Source organism: Aspergillus versicolor (genome assembly GCF_001890125.1).
Source record: "Aspergillus versicolor CBS 583.65 unplaced genomic scaffold ASPVEscaffold_15, whole genome shotgun sequence".
In the NCBI taxonomy this organism is placed as follows: Eukaryota; Fungi; Ascomycota; class Eurotiomycetes; order Eurotiales; family Aspergillaceae; genus Aspergillus; species Aspergillus versicolor.
In genome coordinates this window covers 383,988-402,099 of record NW_024467538.1, presented here as the reverse complement: position 1 = coordinate 402,099, position 18,112 = coordinate 383,988, and the positions used below count along the sequence as shown (strand labels likewise).

The 18,112-nt window shown below is 51.0% G+C and overlaps 8 protein-coding genes across 8 annotated transcripts; 6 read left to right on the top strand and 2 right to left on the bottom strand.

Annotated features, from left to right (window-relative positions):
* Nucleotides 1-505: 505 nt before the first annotated feature.
* On the top strand, nucleotides 506-2,555 carry ASPVEDRAFT_34444 (sodium:neurotransmitter symporter family protein; the record flags this gene model as incomplete). The annotated part of the gene is made up of 2 exons (XM_040810854.1): nucleotides 506-2,098; nucleotides 2,154-2,555. The coding sequence occupies 2 exons, from the start codon at nucleotides 506-508 to the stop codon at nucleotides 2,553-2,555; spliced, it is 1,995 nt and encodes a 664-aa protein (XP_040674039.1).
* A 476-nt stretch (nucleotides 2,556-3,031) lies between these two features.
* ASPVEDRAFT_144103 (Zn(II)2Cys6 transcription factor) lies at nucleotides 3,032-4,810 on the top strand (the record flags this gene model as incomplete). Its single annotated transcript, XM_040807964.1, has 2 exons — nucleotides 3,032-3,084; nucleotides 3,142-4,810. The coding sequence occupies 2 exons, from the start codon at nucleotides 3,032-3,034 to the stop codon at nucleotides 4,808-4,810; spliced, it is 1,722 nt and encodes a 573-aa protein (XP_040674038.1).
* Nucleotides 4,811-5,572: 762 nt separating this feature from the next.
* On the top strand, nucleotides 5,573-6,469 carry ASPVEDRAFT_392968 (uncharacterized protein). The gene is made up of 2 exons (XM_040811893.1): nucleotides 5,573-5,641; nucleotides 5,692-6,469. Exon 2 carries the CDS (start codon nucleotides 5,808-5,810, stop codon nucleotides 6,387-6,389), a length of 582 nt encoding a protein of 193 aa, XP_040674037.1. The 5' UTR covers nucleotides 5,573-5,641; nucleotides 5,692-5,807; the 3' UTR covers nucleotides 6,390-6,469.
* A 1,148-nt stretch (nucleotides 6,470-7,617) lies between these two features.
* Nucleotides 7,618-9,565, top strand: ASPVEDRAFT_89501 (fungal specific transcription factor domain-containing protein; the record flags this gene model as incomplete). Its single annotated transcript, XM_040818634.1, has 4 exons — nucleotides 7,618-7,704; nucleotides 7,761-7,872; nucleotides 7,937-8,430; nucleotides 8,480-9,565. The coding sequence occupies 4 exons, from the start codon at nucleotides 7,618-7,620 to the stop codon at nucleotides 9,563-9,565; spliced, it is 1,779 nt and encodes a 592-aa protein (XP_040674036.1).
* A 301-nt stretch (nucleotides 9,566-9,866) lies between these two features.
* Nucleotides 9,867-10,794, bottom strand: ASPVEDRAFT_144138 (uncharacterized protein; the record flags this gene model as incomplete). Its single annotated transcript, XM_040807967.1, has 4 exons — nucleotides 9,867-10,289; nucleotides 10,350-10,431; nucleotides 10,483-10,560; nucleotides 10,616-10,794. The coding sequence occupies 4 exons, from the start codon at nucleotides 10,792-10,794 to the stop codon at nucleotides 9,867-9,869; spliced, it is 762 nt and encodes a 253-aa protein (XP_040674035.1).
* Nucleotides 10,795-11,452: 658 nt separating this feature from the next.
* Nucleotides 11,453-13,321, bottom strand: ASPVEDRAFT_57415 (flavin-containing monooxygenase; the record flags this gene model as incomplete). The annotated part of the gene is made up of 6 exons (XM_040815334.1): nucleotides 11,453-11,591; nucleotides 11,658-11,939; nucleotides 11,996-12,914; nucleotides 12,974-13,068; nucleotides 13,118-13,176; nucleotides 13,226-13,321. 6 exons carry the CDS (start codon nucleotides 13,319-13,321, stop codon nucleotides 11,453-11,455), a joined length of 1,590 nt encoding a protein of 529 aa, XP_040674034.1.
* Nucleotides 13,322-13,779: 458 nt separating this feature from the next.
* Nucleotides 13,780-15,678, top strand: ASPVEDRAFT_878726 (uncharacterized protein; the record flags this gene model as incomplete). The annotated part of the gene is made up of 7 exons (XM_040818188.1): nucleotides 13,780-13,932; nucleotides 13,989-14,195; nucleotides 14,249-14,295; nucleotides 14,411-14,531; nucleotides 14,584-14,899; nucleotides 14,962-15,290; nucleotides 15,346-15,678. 7 exons carry the CDS (start codon nucleotides 13,780-13,782, stop codon nucleotides 15,661-15,663), a joined length of 1,491 nt encoding a protein of 496 aa, XP_040674033.1. The 3' UTR covers nucleotides 15,664-15,678.
* A 314-nt stretch (nucleotides 15,679-15,992) lies between these two features.
* ASPVEDRAFT_66328 (sugar porter family MFS transporter) lies at nucleotides 15,993-18,015 on the top strand (the record flags this gene model as incomplete). The annotated part of the gene is made up of 9 exons (XM_040815874.1): nucleotides 15,993-16,076; nucleotides 16,129-16,396; nucleotides 16,454-16,548; nucleotides 16,602-16,661; nucleotides 16,715-16,800; nucleotides 16,850-17,112; nucleotides 17,161-17,531; nucleotides 17,602-17,715; nucleotides 17,769-18,015. The coding sequence occupies 9 exons, from the start codon at nucleotides 15,993-15,995 to the stop codon at nucleotides 17,910-17,912; spliced, it is 1,485 nt and encodes a 494-aa protein (XP_040674032.1). The 3' UTR covers nucleotides 17,913-18,015.
* Nucleotides 18,016-18,112: the final 97 nt, after the last annotated feature.

Here is an 18,112-nt window from a genome sequence, read left to right as displayed (position 1 = left end):
CTCCTTGCGTCATTCTTGGCGTCTGGGCGGACTCTTGGCGGACTCTTGGCTCCGGCGTCCCCGAATGAACAAAACCGAATTAACATGACTGCAGTGCAGAGTGCAGGAGTGAACGGGCGTCACAGATAACCAGCCATGTAACAAGCCAATACCACCCCGTCCCAGCAGAGTTTTCACTGTCTTAGTGCTGGCACTCGCTCCAGTGAAATCTCTCGCCGCGTGCCGAGCCTGCCCTAATTTTCACCCCCACCTGGGCAACTCCCAAGCGCCGCCTTAACAGGCCAAACTCATGCAATCGGTCCCACGATGGAGCTCCAGCCCTTGGCGGTGCCACTGCCGTATATAATACCCAGCTGTCCTGCCAAGCACGTCTGGGGTCTGGGTCACTTCCCTGCTTTTGATTCTTCTGCTTGATCCTCTCATTGCTGACCTGGATCGGTCTTAAACTGTGCTCCTACCCCATGTGCATAACACTTAGTTAAGTTTTATCTTCTCCGGACTCACCATGGTGTTTGTCCAGTACGTCAGGAAGGCCGTCGCCTGGCTTCTCCCTCCGCCCGCGCAGTCGGAGGATGGTCGTGACCAGTGGCCCTCGCGCGCTGCCTTCCTGCTGGCCGCCATGGGAGGCTGCGCCGGTCAGGGAAACTTGATCCGGTACCCCTCGGTCGTATACAACAACTACGGGCTGCAGTGGTTCATCCCGTACCTGTTGGCGATCTTCTTTGTCGCGATTCCGGCGCTCATTCTCGAAATCTCCATCGGCCAGGCCTATCGTGGTGGAACAGTGATTGCATTCAACAACATCAACCGCCGCTTGAAGGGTGTGGGAATCGGCCCCATCTTGGTCAGTTTTATCGTCACGCAGTACTTCACGGTCAATCTTGCCTGGATTATGAATTACTTCCGAAACTCCTTCCGCAGTCCCTTGCCGTGGGAGGGCAGAATTGAGGAATTCTACATGGGCGACGTGGTCCACAATGTCGATCCGGTTGAAGGGTCGCTGAGCTTTGATAATAAGGAGGTTGTGTCGTATACGCAATACCCTGGGGTTGGCCTCCTGGGAGAGACGGTGGGATGGAGCGCGTTCATCTGGTTCTTGATCTGGATTTCCATCTTTCGCGGCGTTGGTCTGACCGGTCGTGTTGTCTACTGGACGATGGGCCTCCCAATTGTGACCACGATTATCTTCGTTGGCCGGTCTCTCTCCCTTGAGAATGCCAGTGCAGGAGTCCGACTCCTCTGGGCAACATGGAGAAGTGACCAGCTTGCGTCCGGCACAGTCTGGCAGACGGCTGTAGGACAAGTCTTCTTCTCCACCGGCATTGGCTTTGGCTACTTCACCTCCTACGCCTCATACAACTCCAAGCACTCCAACGCAGTCATGGACGCTCTGTTAATCTGCGGAAGCAACGTCCTGTTCGAGAACTTTGCCGCATTCGCCGTCTTCGGCGTCGTGGGCTATCTCAGGAGATGGCCGCAGGATGGTGAACGACTCGGCGCCTTCGTCGTCGGCTTCCTCACTCTCCCTGAAGCAGTCCTGCACATGCCCGGCGCAAACTTCTGGGCCTTCCTGCTCTTCTTCACTCTCGTCGTGCTGGGGTTCAGTTCCGCCTTCGTCATGCTGGACGCCGTCGCTACCCTCATCATCGACTCGGGGCAAGTTAAGCTCTCTCGCCCTATAATCGTGACAATCCTCACCCTCATTTCGTTTCTCATGTGTCTCCCATACTGCACCGAGTTTGGCTTCTACCTCCTCGACGGCATCGACCGCTGGGTCAACAACATCTGCCTCATCTTCGTCGTCTGGTCCGAGGTTGTCAGCGCAAGCACCATCTACCGCTGGACCGACGTCGTTGACCAGACCGGTCTCTGGGCTTTCATCGTCTACAACTTCGCCTACTTCGGCGGGCAGATTATCGGTGTCTCTGTCGCCCATGGAACCGAAGACCCTGCTATTGGCGCGGGCGCTGGATTCGGCGTCTATGTCTTCTTCGCTATCACCGCGACACTCATTTCTAATCGACCATCTATCCCTGCTCCTAGCTTCTGGGGGAAGAACTATTTCCTCAGCCAGTTCTGGTATCTCGCCGCCTACTCGGTATGTCTTTACCATCCTAACCCACTGTCCTGTCTGCAGTTTCTAACAAAACCAGGGAAACCAAATCCGGCGCGACCTCAACAGCATCATCGGCGGCGGAAACAACTGGCGCATCCCCGTCTTCTGGCCCGTAATCCTGCGATATGTATGCGCCCCCGTGCTGGCCATCATCTTCTCCTTCGCATATCCCGAGTTCCACACGCTGCGCTACGACCCGCTCATGATCACGGGCTTCATTGTCGCGCATATCGTCCTCCTCCTTATCCTGCTTGGATTTGTGATGCCGCGCTATTATGATGTGCTTATCCCGCCGCATCGCATTGATGAGGGGAAGACGCTTATGGGTGAGCTGGCGCAGGGCCAGCATGTTCCTGCTAGTAGGACTGAGCCCAGTGTTGGGAGTGAGGAGGGGGAGACGGCCATACCCCCGCCTGCGTATATGAAGAGTGAGAAGTGATCATGGCTGTTTTGTAGATACCTGGTTATAATCTATGTCGTTCGTTAGTATTCTACCGAGTATATGGACTGGATATTCTTCGAACTTGTAATGCATAATCTGTATAAAATGTTATGTATTTATACACACGTGACCTACCACGCTGACTCGTGAAAGAGCGAGTCCGTTTCTTGTCCTAGGCTGGTTATACAGTAAAACGCATCCTCTGCAGTAATTTCACCATCAATTGGTGTCTTAAGGAGGCGATATCAAGATCTCGCCCCCACGCTGTTGACGGGGAATGGTGTCTGGAATGTGTTGACTGTTGAGGCTGTGGCAAATTCTCCACCGCGTCTCAATCCCCCTGAATCATGCAACTTCGTCAGCAGGCTGCCATCACAACCGAATCATGAAATACATGAAATAATCTGACGACGTTCGTGACCCTTGTGGTTTAATGCGCTGGCCTTATGGCGCCCAGGTCCCCCGCGAGCCCGATGGGCCTCACAGTCGGGCCTCTGAAATCAAGGCGGGGGTGCAAAACTTGCAAGTAGGCTCCCAACAGCAATTCAAATCCAGGATCTTCCGTATTAAATATTCTCTACAGGGCTCGGAAAGTCAAATGCGGCGAAGAGAAGCCGAGGTGTATCCGATGCATCAGAGGCGGTCGCCTGTGCGAGTATGAAGGCACAACATACGGGACCTTCTCATCCGCTTCCTCGATGGCTGTCATTGAAACACCAGTACCCATGGTGCCGAACAAGGCGACGAAAGAGCGCCGCGCATTCGCGTACTACTTCCAGCATGCCGCGCCGTTGATCGGTGGGCTTGATGCGGATTTCTGGAGCACCATCGTCCCGCGCGTGTGCCATGCTGAGCCGCCGGTCTGGGACGCTATTATTTCTATCAGTTCGTTGTTTGAGAGCTATAAGCCCTGTACTCCGTTGATTAAATACCAGGATGCGCTGGGGTGGTACTCGCGCTCGGTATCTGCGGTGCGTCGTCGAATCGAGAACGGGAGTGTAGATGTGTTTGTTGGCCTGATTAGCTGTGTATTATTTATATGCATTGAGGCGCTCCAGGGAGGCGCGTTCGAGGCAATGCGACTGTATGGCCAGGGAGTGCACCTCATCACATCGTTACGCGAACAGATAGCCAGTGGGACTGTGCCGGCATTCAAGGCATCGTTGCTAGAAGAGGCGATTGTCCCGATCTTCTCGCGTCTGAGTATCTTGGGCAATGCTCAGAATAAAATCGAGCCTGGGTCTTTCATGCGAGACGTTGATAGGATATTGCCACCGGTGTTCGCATCGCTCAAGGCTGCTCGCGAGCCTATCTTCATCCTCACTGCTGATATCAAGCTGTTCCAAGAACAATGCGAAAAACATCATGACACCACGAATGCGTACCATGTCCCCCCCGAGATGATACTCCAGCAAACCTCTCTCTCAGAGAAACTCCAAAACTGGCATACATCATTCACAACACTTGCCGAATCATTACGGGCAAAGGCTGCCCTATCACCCCAAGAAACCAGTGCCATCGCCCTACTCCTCACACACTACGAATCCCTAGTCGTGATACTCACAACCTGCGTATCCCGCTTCAAAAGCACAACAGATGCCTGCCTACAGAGCTTCCAAACCATCGTCGAACAATCTCGCATCGCCCTCAACGCCTCCGTTCGTCCAGACGGTACCCAGCCGCCCTTTACATTCGACATCAGCGTCGGGCTCCCGCTGTGGTTTACTGCCCTGCGCTGCGCAGAGCCAGTTACGCGCCGTGCCGCGCTGGCTTTGCTTCGCTCGGCGCCCCAGGTACAGGGATTCTACCCGAATGCGTTTGGTCTGGCATTTGCGGAGAATGTTATGATGGTTGAGGAGATGTTTGCCCGTATACTGAATACCAGCCGCGATCCGATGTCTTATCCTTTAACGCTGCCGAGGGCCACGAGTCCAGTTGAGACTCAGTCAGGTCTGAATGGTCCAAATCATATCTCATTTCCAAGTGTAGGCAATGAAGACTTCTCTACTCCATCTCCCGGATCTACGATTACGGGTACAACGTTTAGTATGCCAGAGGAAGCGCGTATCAAACCATACGGTGTGTTCTGGCCTCGGGCTGGGATCCTGGCTCCTACGAAGGAAGAAGACGTCGCGAGGTGGAATGTTAGCCCCGACCAGGCGTTCTTGCAGTTCTCTCGGAACCGACAGGATCCGGAGACTGGAGCGTGGAGGGTCGTTGATGAGTGTATTCCGATTGATATTAGATTATAAATTATAACCTGTTTCGTGAAGATATGGAGTCCGATGCATTGGTGTTATAGCGAGTTTGTATTTTTGTTTTGGATATAGATATATATGTTTATCCATTAATGGACTGTTTCTTCCAGTACAAGTAAAACTTCCCCTCAACGGAGCATACTTTCTGACCAGGAATATAATACGAGGCTCATGCGCATTGCACATCGGTGATTTGCCAGAAAATACCGCGTCTAGGACTTGCTACCAGTCGCATCCAATAATCGTTGCTCGTGGCATGCCAATCTGACAGGCGCGCGAGGCTGAAGCATGTCTTTCCCCTCATCTGAACATTCATCAACCCTCCCCTCCTCCAGTCCGGCAAAGAAGAAGCAGAAGGCTCACCGAAACGCCGTGATATCAAGATGGATCCATGCAACGCCAGCAGTCCTCCCTATGAGCCGACGGATCCAAAACTGCTTTTGTTCGCGAGAAGACTTGCCATTCGACGCGCGAAAGAACACCGTCAGTTATCGAAAGGTGCGTCAGCCAGAAAACAATTGGTGAGTTTGTTAACATTGGACAGATTCCGGATATTCAACGGCCTCAATGAAGAGCGAGTCGCAGACGAGAAGGCGTGCTGGTCAGCAGCCGCAACGGACACTGTGGGAGCTGCCTTCCGTTATTGCGAGAATACGACGGGATCAGCGGTTGGAATTTGTACTAAAGAGCATTACATTGACTCTGTCAGATGACTCTGTTGAAATAACAACTGGCGAAGAATTATTCGAGAGAAATATGGAGAGTATGGAATCGCCTTCGTCGGGAACATTATAAGCGCCCTGGACCGTGACGGCGCTAAATACGGTGAGCTACGGTCATGAAAATACGTTGTCAACAGCTCTGACCAGCCACAGAGGATGCTGATCTGAAGTTTACGACCTCCCAAAACGAGATTGCCGTGTGGTTTAACGAATCAGTGGCCCATCTGTGGGACCTGGTGCTCTGGCTCTCCCTGACCTTCCGCCAGCCGATGGCGAACACCCTTTGTTTATCAACATGCAAAGTGAGCGGCAGTTGCTCTACACTCCGAAAGCTTTCACAAGTGGCGTTGGATAGTACGAAATGTTGGTTCGATCTTTTTGAGGGTGGCTTGATCGCAGTCCAGCCCGATACCGTTCTTTCGGGTCGCGAGTCCATGTTCCTGCAGGCTGACTTTCACCTGATGCTGCAAATAGCAGCAGTGGAGTATCCGGTCTTGGTCGATGAAGGCCTGGTACTGGTGGGATACTCAACGGCCCTCATTCCTGTGAAGCTGATAGACGACAAAACGATCCTCTGGCACTTGGAAGTGGCGAAGCAGGAGTCCCAAATCAAGATAGAGGAGCTCTCGGCGATAAAGGGAAGCTGGTTAAAGTTCAAAACCTTGGATGCCCTCAAGTCAAAGAGGGCCCTCGTTGGCTGGTGTGGAGAAGCCATTACACTACTGGGAACAGGCCAGTTGCAGACGGTGCAGTGGTCGAATGCAAAGATCCAACAGACGACCTGGAGCTTGTCCGGGGCGAACCTGCAATTTGTGGCCACATCAACCGCACCCATGCAGCTTGGAGGGTAGGCAGGTTTGACATTTGATATAACCATCAACACGCTGCGGTTCAGTGCTGCACGGAACTACCTGAAATGCTTAAACAGCAGCTCATCCGAGCAAATCGTTCTTTACGATGTCGGGGAATCGAAGGCTTGGCTTGTGCCTTTGATATGTGTCTTCCATGAAATGCTTGTAACATACTGGCGGGGCATTCCGGAAAGGTTTAGACGTCCTAATATTCCATTCTCAAAGCCCGCATCAGATGGCGCAGAAGCAACATATGCGGCACTTAGAGACTGTGGGAGTTACATCGTTGAGGAATCCCAGGATGATCGATTAAGCGTCCGGGACCTGATACTGGGGTTTTCTACCAATCTCTCCAGAATAACCCTGCAACGCCCCAGTCGCACTGAGATATATGGATACGAGTTCATGGACATCATGACTGACTCCAGCAAAAGTGACTTGAAAAGGAGTAAGCTCAACAAGACAGGACTACCGTGGATCCCGCTGTTAGACCACTTCCACTGCCTTTTCTGCTCTGGCCTTGGTGATGCGATTCGCGGTTTAAAGGGGCCTGCATACGATTCGCCCTGCAACCAGCTGCCCAAGGGCAACGACTGGCTTGCAGCGTCGATTCACAGCATTGAAAAACTAAATAAAAGACACGGTGGTGGGCTTCTACCCGGTGAACGCAAACTCTCTAGCTGCCATTTCTGGCGTATGACTGGGTTTCCATTCGGGGAATGTGAGCATGGAGACGGAAGTAAATCTTCCTGCTGGGAAGACAATGTGCATCTCTTACAGGAGATCAGTGCTCCTGGATCAGAACGTCCATCCACGCTGAAGTTGCAAAACTATGATTACATTCGCACTGGTGCCGTGGTACTCGGGCGTCCTAGAAGGCCTCCATCCTTTATGAAGCGACTGCCCATGCATATCGCACGCCAGAAAGGGGAACAGCCTGCTTCTAAACCTCGGAGCTGTGATCCTGGTGCCATCTCACTCGAAGAACCGACAAGGAACCAGCATAACCTGGCAGTGGTAGCTCCTTCTGGCCGCTGAGGATCCTTGGAATCATCGAGAGTAGCGCTGATGGAGTTGGAGACCGAGGACTATAAAATCCGCGGAATTCAAAACCCGAAATGGCATGACTGGCTGAGCATGACTCAGGGCATTGATGAACAGCTAACCTAAAATAAATAAAATAAAATGGAGAAAACGCGGGGTTGTTCCTCTCGATCAACAGGCCACAATGCATCATTCACCAAAACGTGTTCGGACAGCCCAGTCTGGGGCCTGTAGTCACTGCGTGAAGCGGAAAGAACGCTGCTATATCGGTGTCAGGGGAATCCCATGTACTACATGTGATAGATTAAACTTGAACTGTGATGGCAGAACCAATGTTCCCAGAGTGTAGGTACTCCTAACATCGTGGAGAAAGTTGCTACTTCTGGTAGCTCTCGCTCGCAGGCGAAGAGGCGCACGCCTTCGATGAAACACTGCGAAGGTACAGTTAGATTTACAAGCTCTCCTGCACATATACCTGAAATGGATTCTAAGTTCAACCTTAGAAGAATTATTTGCCTCTCAGCTGCAAATTGCGGAGCGCGAGCAGACGTTCCGTTGCGCTGCACCTGATATTGTCCCGACGACCTATCCCCTCGACAATTACTTGTCCATTATTGATCAATTTCTTGGGCCGCAGCATGACCCATGTCCACTGGTGACAAGTACTCCTGACTACGTGACGAAACTACCAGATCGACTCGGGCCAGACGATGTCGCATACGTCGAGGCAAAGGGAGCGTTATGTCTTCCAACCGCTCGCTTTCGCACGGAACTGCTGAAAAGCTATATCCTCTGGGTCCACCCCGAGGTGCCTGTGTTGGACTTAGATCTTTTCCTGCGGGCCATTGCAAACAACGACGGTATCAACCCAATAAGCCTGCTCTTGTTCCACGCCGTGATGTTTGCGGGTGCAGCCTTTGTCGACATGAGCCACATCCACCAGGAGGGATATACCACTCGTGAGGGAGCGCGGGAAATTCTATTCCAACGGGCAAAGGTATGTGCACGAAATTAATACTATTTTGACGTCTACTGACGAAGAATAGGTACTGCTGGAAGTTGAATGTGAGGACGACCGTCTCGCCACCGTACAGGCGTTGTTACTCTTAGTCCATTGGCAAGATGTGCAAAACACGGAAAAGGACGCGAGTCACTTAATCGGAATTGCTCTGTCTCTGGCAGTATCAATTGGCCTTCATAGGAGCCCTGATCTCTCTTCCATGTGTCTCCGCCAACGGCGCGTTTGGAGGAGAACGCGGTGGAGCCTGTATAACCACGCGCGACTAACATCGGAAGATTTACTCACGATGATGACTATCGAAGGGGACCATCATGTCGGCGAGGCACCCGAACTAGGAGTTATCACACTATGTGATTTCGAATTCGAGATACTGGCTCCGGAAGTGCGGGCTGTCGTTGATGACTGCGAGGTACTCCGCAGTCTTGAGAAGCAAACCACCCAGGCAATTCTGTTTGTAGAAAAGACGAAGCTGTGCTGCATATCGCAATTCTCTAGCTTCTCAAATAGGGTGAAGAACCTGCTATTAGCTCCCGATAAGCCAGGAATTCACGTATGCCCCAAGCCGGGTGACCTGTTCGGCAAACGAAGTCTGGAAGAACTTGAGAACTGGTATGACCGACTCCCGTATGCAGCTCAGACTAGCTTTCCAATATCATTGGCGCCAACCCCTTGGGAGAGAAGTATATATCTGCACCGTGCTTGGCTGAAGCTCCTATACCTGGGTATTTCATATGCCACCCTCTGGGAAGATATTCAAGGCATGCCAGATTCGATTAGCCCCGGATTTATGACAGAATACCTTGCAACGCTTGACAAATACCTCGTTGAAGTAACCGATCTATTCGAGGAGGTTTATAGCCTGGACATCTCTGGCTTACTCCCTGGTCCGGCAGTGGCGCTGTTAGTACTTGCAATCGCATACAACCGCCGACTTCGCGATTGCGACACATTCAAGACCCGGAAGGCCGCCCTTAAGGTTCATCAGTGCTGGAATATCATGCGACAATTGCGCGGTGTCTCGGTTTTGGCAAGGGGAATGGATGATATCCTGAGCGATAGAGCGTCGGATCATCAATGGAATCGTCTGACTTCCATTCTTCTTATCCCATAAATAGTTTGTTGAGAGAGGGTGGGTATATAAGGCGCAGGAATGGAGGGTGGACCATCATTTATATCACTTATCCAGCGAGAATATAGACATACATTTCATGATTTTCTCAGGTTAAACCGTAGTCCTCAGCTGAATTTGTCTTTCTAGAACAGAAATAATTCCGCTTCGTACAGATTCAGCTCCGTCACACCTACGGGGGAGATTCTACATTGGCGATCGCAAAAACCTACGAAGACTTCCCTTATTCAATAATAATTGTTCCGACATTGTTAGAGATATATATAAGTAGACGTATACAACTTTATATATCAATTCGTCCGTTATGCAACCCCCCGGTGACTGCTATATCCGCCCCAGTTGTATACGACGCCCCATCACTGAGCAGATACGCCACCGCGAGAGTCAAGTCATCAGGACGTCCGATTCGCCGGATAGGAGGCACCGTTTGGAATACATCCTGAATCTCAGTGAACTGCTGAGACATGCTAGTTGCAATAAACCCTGGCGAAAGAGTGTTTACTCGGATATTGAAAGGGGCCATCTCCACGGCCATCGTCTGTCCAAGCAGCTTAATGGCCGCTTTGGATGCGCCATAGATGGAAACGCGTTGAGCAGGGATTGCACAGTGTGCGGCAATCGAGGCTATCATAACAATTGCTCCCCCGGTTTCTTGTTTCACCATCTGTTTTGCGGCCAGCTGCGCACTGAAGAATGATCCGAGCACCTATGAAGATTGTGAGGACAATGTGCGAGATGGTTATATTCTGCTTCCGGTGGTGCCTACATTGATATCAAGGATGCGGCTAGACTCTTCCCATGTATGCTCAAGGAATGGCTTGTCCAGTGCAATCCCGGCGGAGGTGATGCTGCCTTCAGCATTAGTGGACGCACATCTGTCCCCGTAAAGGTATCCTTACCATCTGTCTATTTGTCCAAAATCGTTGACAACGTTTTTGAAGGCAGCATCCATGTCATCCTTTGATGTAACGTCCATTCTGTGGCTTTTAGCGAAGTGAACTCCAGCATTAGTTCAAGGGGAACTTAACTTACCGATAATACTTAAAATTAGTCTTGTAACCCTTCTCAATTTCGGCCAATGGACGTTCTGGCTCAAGGACGTCCAAAATAGCCACATCACTCCCCAGTGCGGCCACCGTCTCGGCGAGAGCAAGCCCTATGCCCCTGGCGCCACCTGGACATCCGTTTGTCGTCAGCTGTACGCATACCATTCATCAAGGGATCGCCAAGGGGTTACCTGTAATAACAGTCACCTTTCCAGCTAAGGAGAGCTTTCCGAGTATAGACTGCTCTTTCACCTCGCAGGACTCTTGTCGGGTGGGGTTGGTGCTGATATCACGTCTTATGAATAGAGCGGGTGGCCTTAACGACTGAGGGCCACATCGGGGTGCATTTCTAGTTATTTTAGATATCTGACTCGTTATGCCCCTCCTGGCGAAGGTCCTGGTCAAGCAAAGTTGCAGCATTGTTCCGTCCTAACGTGGAATGTCTGGCACTCGGGTCGCAGAAGTGTACTACTGCTGGTTCATATATTGATTGAGTTACTGCACGTCATGCACCACTGGGAAAACCCTCGGCCTCCCTTGGGAAAAGGCAATTATTTGTGCACTGTTGTCCACGGGTCTCCATCCTGTCCTCCGAGGATTTACATTCCCGGCCGTACATGACTCATGTTCCTGGCCTATTGACTGCCTGCAGATGGGAAACTCGATTTTGCAAAAATTCTAACTTCATCCATCCCGTATTACAGTGCCTGGGGACGTTGGACTGGCTAATATAGGACAAAATATACAGAGCCAAAGGAGTGGTTTTGATTCTACCATGCGAACGGTAGGTATTTAACTATACACTAGAGATTATGGGCATACACTACTGCGCCAGAAACCGATGCAATCCCCCATAGAACTGACGCAGTGAGCTTAGGAAGACGGAATTTCCCCTCCACCATAGTCCTGCAAGCAACAGGGCCAGCACTCCATAGGTCTCCTTGCGCGTACTCCGAATCCATCTTTTGAGGGTGTTTACAGGCCAGAGCTTAGACCCGGAAGATTCAATGAACGCTCTGGCGTGCGACCTTCGAGATTCCCTCCAATATGTGGAAGCATAGCCTGGCCAGGAGGCGGAGTTTCGTCCGTGCCTGTTGATGTACCAATTCGAGCATCCTGCCTCGAATACACTTCCTCGGAGCTCCGAATGCACAATACTTACCCATTGATTCTCCGCGGTGGCCTTGACCTCTAAGGAGGATATACGTTTATCAATGATTGGTGCCAGGAGTGTTCTCGCGACATACTCTACCTCGACCTCGGAGGCGAATAGAACGGAATTGTGCGCGGGGAAAGTGTTAGGTCCGAAGCTGCAAGGTATGAGACGTTAGAATAGCTTTCACGGGCATCTCAAAAATAAACTTACAGCATAGCGAAATTAGGAAAGCCGTGCACGTAGGTCCCCATGTAAGCCTGCGCTCCGCGACTTTCCTTCCACTGCTCCGACAAACTCTTGCCCTTCTTCCCATATATCTGCATGGGGACCAGGAACTGCTGCACATCGAATCCAGTTGCAAGCACAATGGCATCAAACTCGTCTCGCTGGCCGTCGGTGCCAATGATGCCGGTCTCGTCGATGGACTCGATCCCAACCGGTGCCAGCTCTATATTGCTGCGATTGAGACTTTCCAGATAGTTTGGATCAAAGATACGTCGTTTGCATCCGAGCGGGAAATCCGGGACTAGAAACTGGTGATATTTGCGAGGTGCCTGGGAATAGATATACTGTCGCGCGGTCTCTTCTGTCCTAGCACGCAGCTTCTCGGCAGCTGGGCCTGGCATGTAAGTGGCAACCAGGCCATCACTCATAAGAAACAGCTTCAGGCGGAGGTATCGCTGCCACAGAGGAATATTCCGGAAACACCATTTTTCAAAGGGTGTGAAATTCCGGTTCGGTCGCTCGTGGTACCACTGTGCACTGCGAGCGTACTGCTTGACAAATGAAGCCTTCTGAGCGACAGCCGGCACAGCCTGTGCAGCGCTGCATCCGTTGCCGATAACAGCTAGACGCTTCCCCATGTAGTCGTAGTTGTGATTCCAGCGGGCCGTGTGAAAGATCTCGCCGCTGAACTTCTCCATTCCAGGGAACTTTGTCTCGCGTGGCTTAGAGATTCCTCCTACGGCGGATATGAAGACCGTCGCTGACCGCGTGTATTCGATACCAGTCTGGGTGTCGCGGAGTTGGACATCCCAGTAGCCCTGTGGGTTCCAGGAGGCCGATATACATTCTATACCGAAATGCATGTGTTTGCGCAGGTCGAACCTGTCCACGGTCGATTCCATGTCTATGAGAAAATTCGCATTAGTAGAAGCTCCTCAGTCCACTCTCAATGGGGCAACATGCATTCTAGAATTTCCGGGCCTTCGCATAACTCTTTGGACCAGTTCGGATTCTGGTTGAATGAAAACGAGTACAGGATTGTCGGGACATCGCATCCCCTATCACTGAGGTTAGCATGCTGACTGAGCTTTGGAATGGACAACTTGCACTCCAGGGTATGTGTTCAGTCTCCATGTACCTCCAGGGCCATCCGACTTGTCATACATCTGTTGCTGTGTCAGCCATCTGTCTAGCTAAGGACACCAGTTTGCGTACTGTGAAATCATCAAACCCAAGCTTATGTTTCAAGGTATGGGCCATTGCGATCCCCGAAGGGCCCGTGCCGATTACAATAACTTCAGGGCTCTGCATTTTTGCGACGTTGACAATGTTGGCTTGGCTGCGAGACGCGAACAGCAATGCAGGACGGGTGCTCTATATCATATCCAGTGGTGGGATTTTACACTGGACAACCCTCCTCCCCAACCGAGGGCCGGACAGTGGCCTGATTCGATTGTCGCCTTGAGGGCTCCGCGGGATTACAATTCCACGTCAACAGCCATGAGTCATGTTGCTAGGGATCTGGGTCCACAGTGTACCCCGGACTTGCTCAATTTCCCCATACTGGCCCTAGTTGCAGATTCTGGGGGATCTCCCATTAGCTAGTCGAAACAATGCCTGCCTGAAGTATATAATATTTCATATTCGCGTGGCCAACTACGGCTGCATTTGTTCTTTTGCTATCTGACTCTTAGCTTCTGTTAATAGTCTTACTCTATTTCGCAATGTTAACCCTAGAATTTGCCCGGGGTAAGCTGCTCTACCGGCTCATGAGCCTATCGTGTTGTTTGGTATATTATCGGCCATCCTGCAATTCGTATTGCCAGTTTCTAACTACCCGCCAGGCATTTGGCATGTATGGATATGATGCCGGCGTTCTAGGTGGCGTCCAAGAAACAAAGCCATTTAGGGATGCTCTTGGGGTGAGTAGGCCATGAAGGGTCCGATAGAAACGCACATACACTGACGCGTTATCGAGAACCCTACTGGAGCATACATTATCCCCATGATTGCTTCTAGCTATACCCTCGCGGCTACTGTCTGCTCCCTGCTCACTTCCGTGATGGGCATGCCGCTTGGGCGACGTGGCTGCATCCTTCTTGGAGATGTCCTTGTTATTATCGGGGGGAGTCTGCAGGCTTCTGCATGGTCTGTTGCTCAGATGATTACAGGTCGCGTGGTTTGTGTATGATGTCCACTGTCCTGAATTCTGAACAAGGAGCTAACTCCTCATACTAGGGATTCGGCATCGGGGTAAGCCTAGCAATCACGTACGCCCGGAGTTGGTTTGCTAGTACTGAATAGCTCATATCCTGCGCGGTCCCAACATATATGGCAAGTTAAAAGAGTGAAATTGATTTCTATCCACTGACACTCTAACCCATCACAGGCTGAAATGAGCATCACTACCAAACAGCGCGGCCCTGAGGTCGGCCTGCAGTGCATCTTCCTCGTCGGTGGGTGCGCGGTGGCGTACTGGGTGGACTTTGGCTTCACAAGAATGGATAATCAAGTTTCCTGGGTGAGTTTCCGTGGTATAAATTCTGTTCAAGTTCCTTAACTGAGACCTTCAGCGCTTCCCCATCGGACTCCAGGCCGCATTTGCCCTGGTGTCTGGTATTGGCATTTTCCTTCTCCCCGACACGCCGCGGTGGTACTACGCTCGAGGCCGCTATGAAGAGGCAGACATGGTCCTGGCTCGCTTGCATAATTGCTCAGTCACGGATGAGGCGGTCCAGAGTACGAGGCGTTCTATCATTGCGTCTATTGAATTTGAGGAGGAAGCAAAAACTTTCAACGTATTGGATTTGTTTTGGGATAGAACGGTGCTCCGTGTTGGCCATCGCATCCGGGTTGCATTCCTGTTGCTGAGTATGCAGCAAATGATGGGTAAGCTGCTTCTGTGAGTCCATCTGATGCACGCTACCTACTGACTGGCCCCCAAAATCAAGGAATCAACCTCTCCGTATATTACAGCACCATTATATTTGGCCAGGTTGGATTGTCACCTTTCATGTCCCAGCTCCTAGCGGCAGTGATGAACACGACCTTCGCCCTTGGCTCACTCTTTCTTCCCGGAACAATCGAAAAGTTTGGACGACGCAGAATCATGATTTACTCGGCGGTGGGCTTGACAATCTGTATGACTGTATTTGTGGCAATGATCGGAAACTCCAGGCCAAGCTTGGCCACGCAGTGGACTGCAGTTGCTGCGGCATTTCTGTACAATTTCATATTCGGATACGGTTGGATTGGAGTCTGCTGGCTGTATGGGCCTGAGGTATCTTTCTTGCCACTTGCACGATCGGAGGCTATGACAACGCTGACTCTTGTAGATTGCTCCGCTTCGGTTTCGCCATGTTGGAGGCGCGGCTGCTGCGTTTGGTGAATGGCTCTTCTGCTTTATCACAGTTTTTGCGGGAGGAATAGGTCTGCAGACCGTGGGTTGGAAGTTGTGGCTGTGGTGTCTTTTGTCTTGTGCTCTAGCCGTCCCTTTTGTTTATTTTCTGTGTCCAGAGACTACCGGAAAGACCTTGGAGGATATTGACCTGCTCTTTGCACGGGGTGACGCACACGGTAGTTCCCTGGATGAGGAGATGCGCGGTGATTGCAAAGAAGGGCCAGAAGCTGAGCACGCAGAACGGGTTATGTAGTTCTATAAGATATAGGAGGCAGTTGGATATAATTTCAGGACAGTATTCTAGAAACCGCGCTGGCAAATGCCTGTGTCATGTTCTCTCCCTGACGTTTAGCCGGCTTTGTCCAAATTGTCCAAACAGCCGAGATCGACACTACATCTCCTCACGGATTTAAATGGCTGGGGCCCCGCGGGGAATCTTCTTTAGTCCACTCATATCAAATTCCGGGGTGGCTAGCCCCCGCATCTCCTATATGGAGCAAGGGAGCCGAGTCTAAACCTATAAAACACATCTTTGTTTCCATATCAACGCCCATCCATTTCCCTATGACCTCGTGCTCCAAAATGTTGAATCTTAGGGGAAGGGCATTGAGGCTTGCCATAGCCACAAGCTCTGGCAGTGCATATCTATTGTTCGGCTACGATCAGGTTGTTACTGGTCTATCATCCGGAATCCAAATTCTTGCTAACCGTCTCATAGGGTGTCCTCGGCGGCCTTGTCTCGCAACCAAGCTTTCTCTCAGCAATTGGAAATCCCACATCTGGCTTCCTCGGAACCATTGTTGCTCTCTTTAACATTGGGTGCCTTGGAGGATGTTTGATAGCTGCAATCTGGGGCAATCGCCTCGGCCGCAAGCGGACAATCATATATGGATGTCTCACCATGATTGTTGGTGGCATCATCCAGGCGAGTACCTTTGGTGCTGGTCAGCTCATCGCAGGGAGGATAATATCTGGCATCGGGAATGGTATCGGTGCTCCAAAATGGCGTGTGCACCAGTAAAGACACTGACAAGGATTGGTAGGGCTAAACACGTCGACCGTGCCAGTGTATGTCTCTGAGACGTCGAAGAGCACTGTCCGAGGACGGTCTCTGGCCATTCAGATGTCGATTGTTATTGTACGAATACCGTTCGATGCGTTATATCCTTCCTTATTACTAACTTTACTCAGTTCGGTACTGTTGTTGCCTACTGGCTCGACTACGGCATGATCCGTACCCAGACAGGAGATGTCAGCTTGTCTTTCCGATATCCCAGGTCCGAGATTCTAATGGATTTCTAAAGGTTGTCTGGCGCTTTCCACTCGCATTCCAGGATGTATTCGCCATAGTCACCATTTTATTAATGCCTTTGATCCCGGAGTCACCCAGGTAACGGCACACCTTGTTGCCCAACCGCTTATAAGGCTAACACGTGCAGATGGCTATATTCCAAGGGACGGAGAGAGGAGGCTGTTCAATCGCTTTCGCGTATCCTTGATAAACCCGATGATCATGCTGATGTGGTTTCCATCATCAATGAAATGGGACATGCCGTCTCCCTTGAGCAAAATGACTCCAGTCTCAGCTTCCGTAGCATCTTCTTCGACAACACCAGCATGAAGAACGGAAGGAGGCTGGTACTCTGCTTCCTTATCCAGCTGTTCCAGCAATTCACTGGCATCAACGTCATTGCATTCTACGGTATGGACAACACACTAAGGGTCGTGAAGCCGCTGACACTATCGACAGTCACCATTGTCCTCGAGGCAAACGTGGGTTTAACTCGGGAAACGAGCAGCTTAGTTGCTGGCTTCATTCAAATTGCCTTTTGGGCTGGCACATTCCCACCGATGCTTCTGATGGACCGGCTGGGTCGACGCAAAGTACTCATGTATGGATCAACCATGCTGGGTATCACGATGGTGCTATTCACAGTCGCAATTGCGCTCGCCACTCCGGCCTGGTCTCGCCTAGCACTTGCTATGTTGGTCATATACGAGTTCTCGTTTGGCATGTCCTGGAATAGTGTCCCTTGGCTCTATGCACCGGAGATCACGCCGTTGAACCTTCGCCATGTGGGAGCAGCCGTAGGATGTTTCTCGGAATGGCTTTGGACTTTCGTGAGTCGACCTGTTTCTGCTTGCCATTAAGTGCATAAGGGAACCCAGCTAACCTGGTTGTTCCATTAAGGTGATTGCCTATATGACCCCTGCCGCCATTGAGAATACCGGCTGGAAGATCTACCTTCTGTTCTGCATTATGATCGCATTGAGTATACCCTTTGTGTACTTTTTGCTGCCAGAGGTATGGCTTTGCTTTCCTCGAGCTTATCCTAGCATAATCTAACCATACATCAGACCAGTGGAAAGACACTGGAGGAAATCGACTATATATTTGTCAAGAACAGAGCACCACAAGGCACACAATCCGCCACCTCCCGCTCATCAGTTGAGTTTGAAGTAAAGGCCGACGGTAGGGATGGTCAGGTTGAGCACGTCTAGTTCATGGCGACAAGTATAGGGTTGAGATATACCAAAGGATAGTAGTTACTTCGTATAGGATGGGTGTTATGGGTATAGAATCAAAACAAAAATAAGATACAACCATCTGTCATCGGCTTCTAATTTGGACCTTTTCCATCATTCGACACGGTAATACTTCCACTCGAGCATTATTCAATCAAGTCCCACTGTCTTCTCCC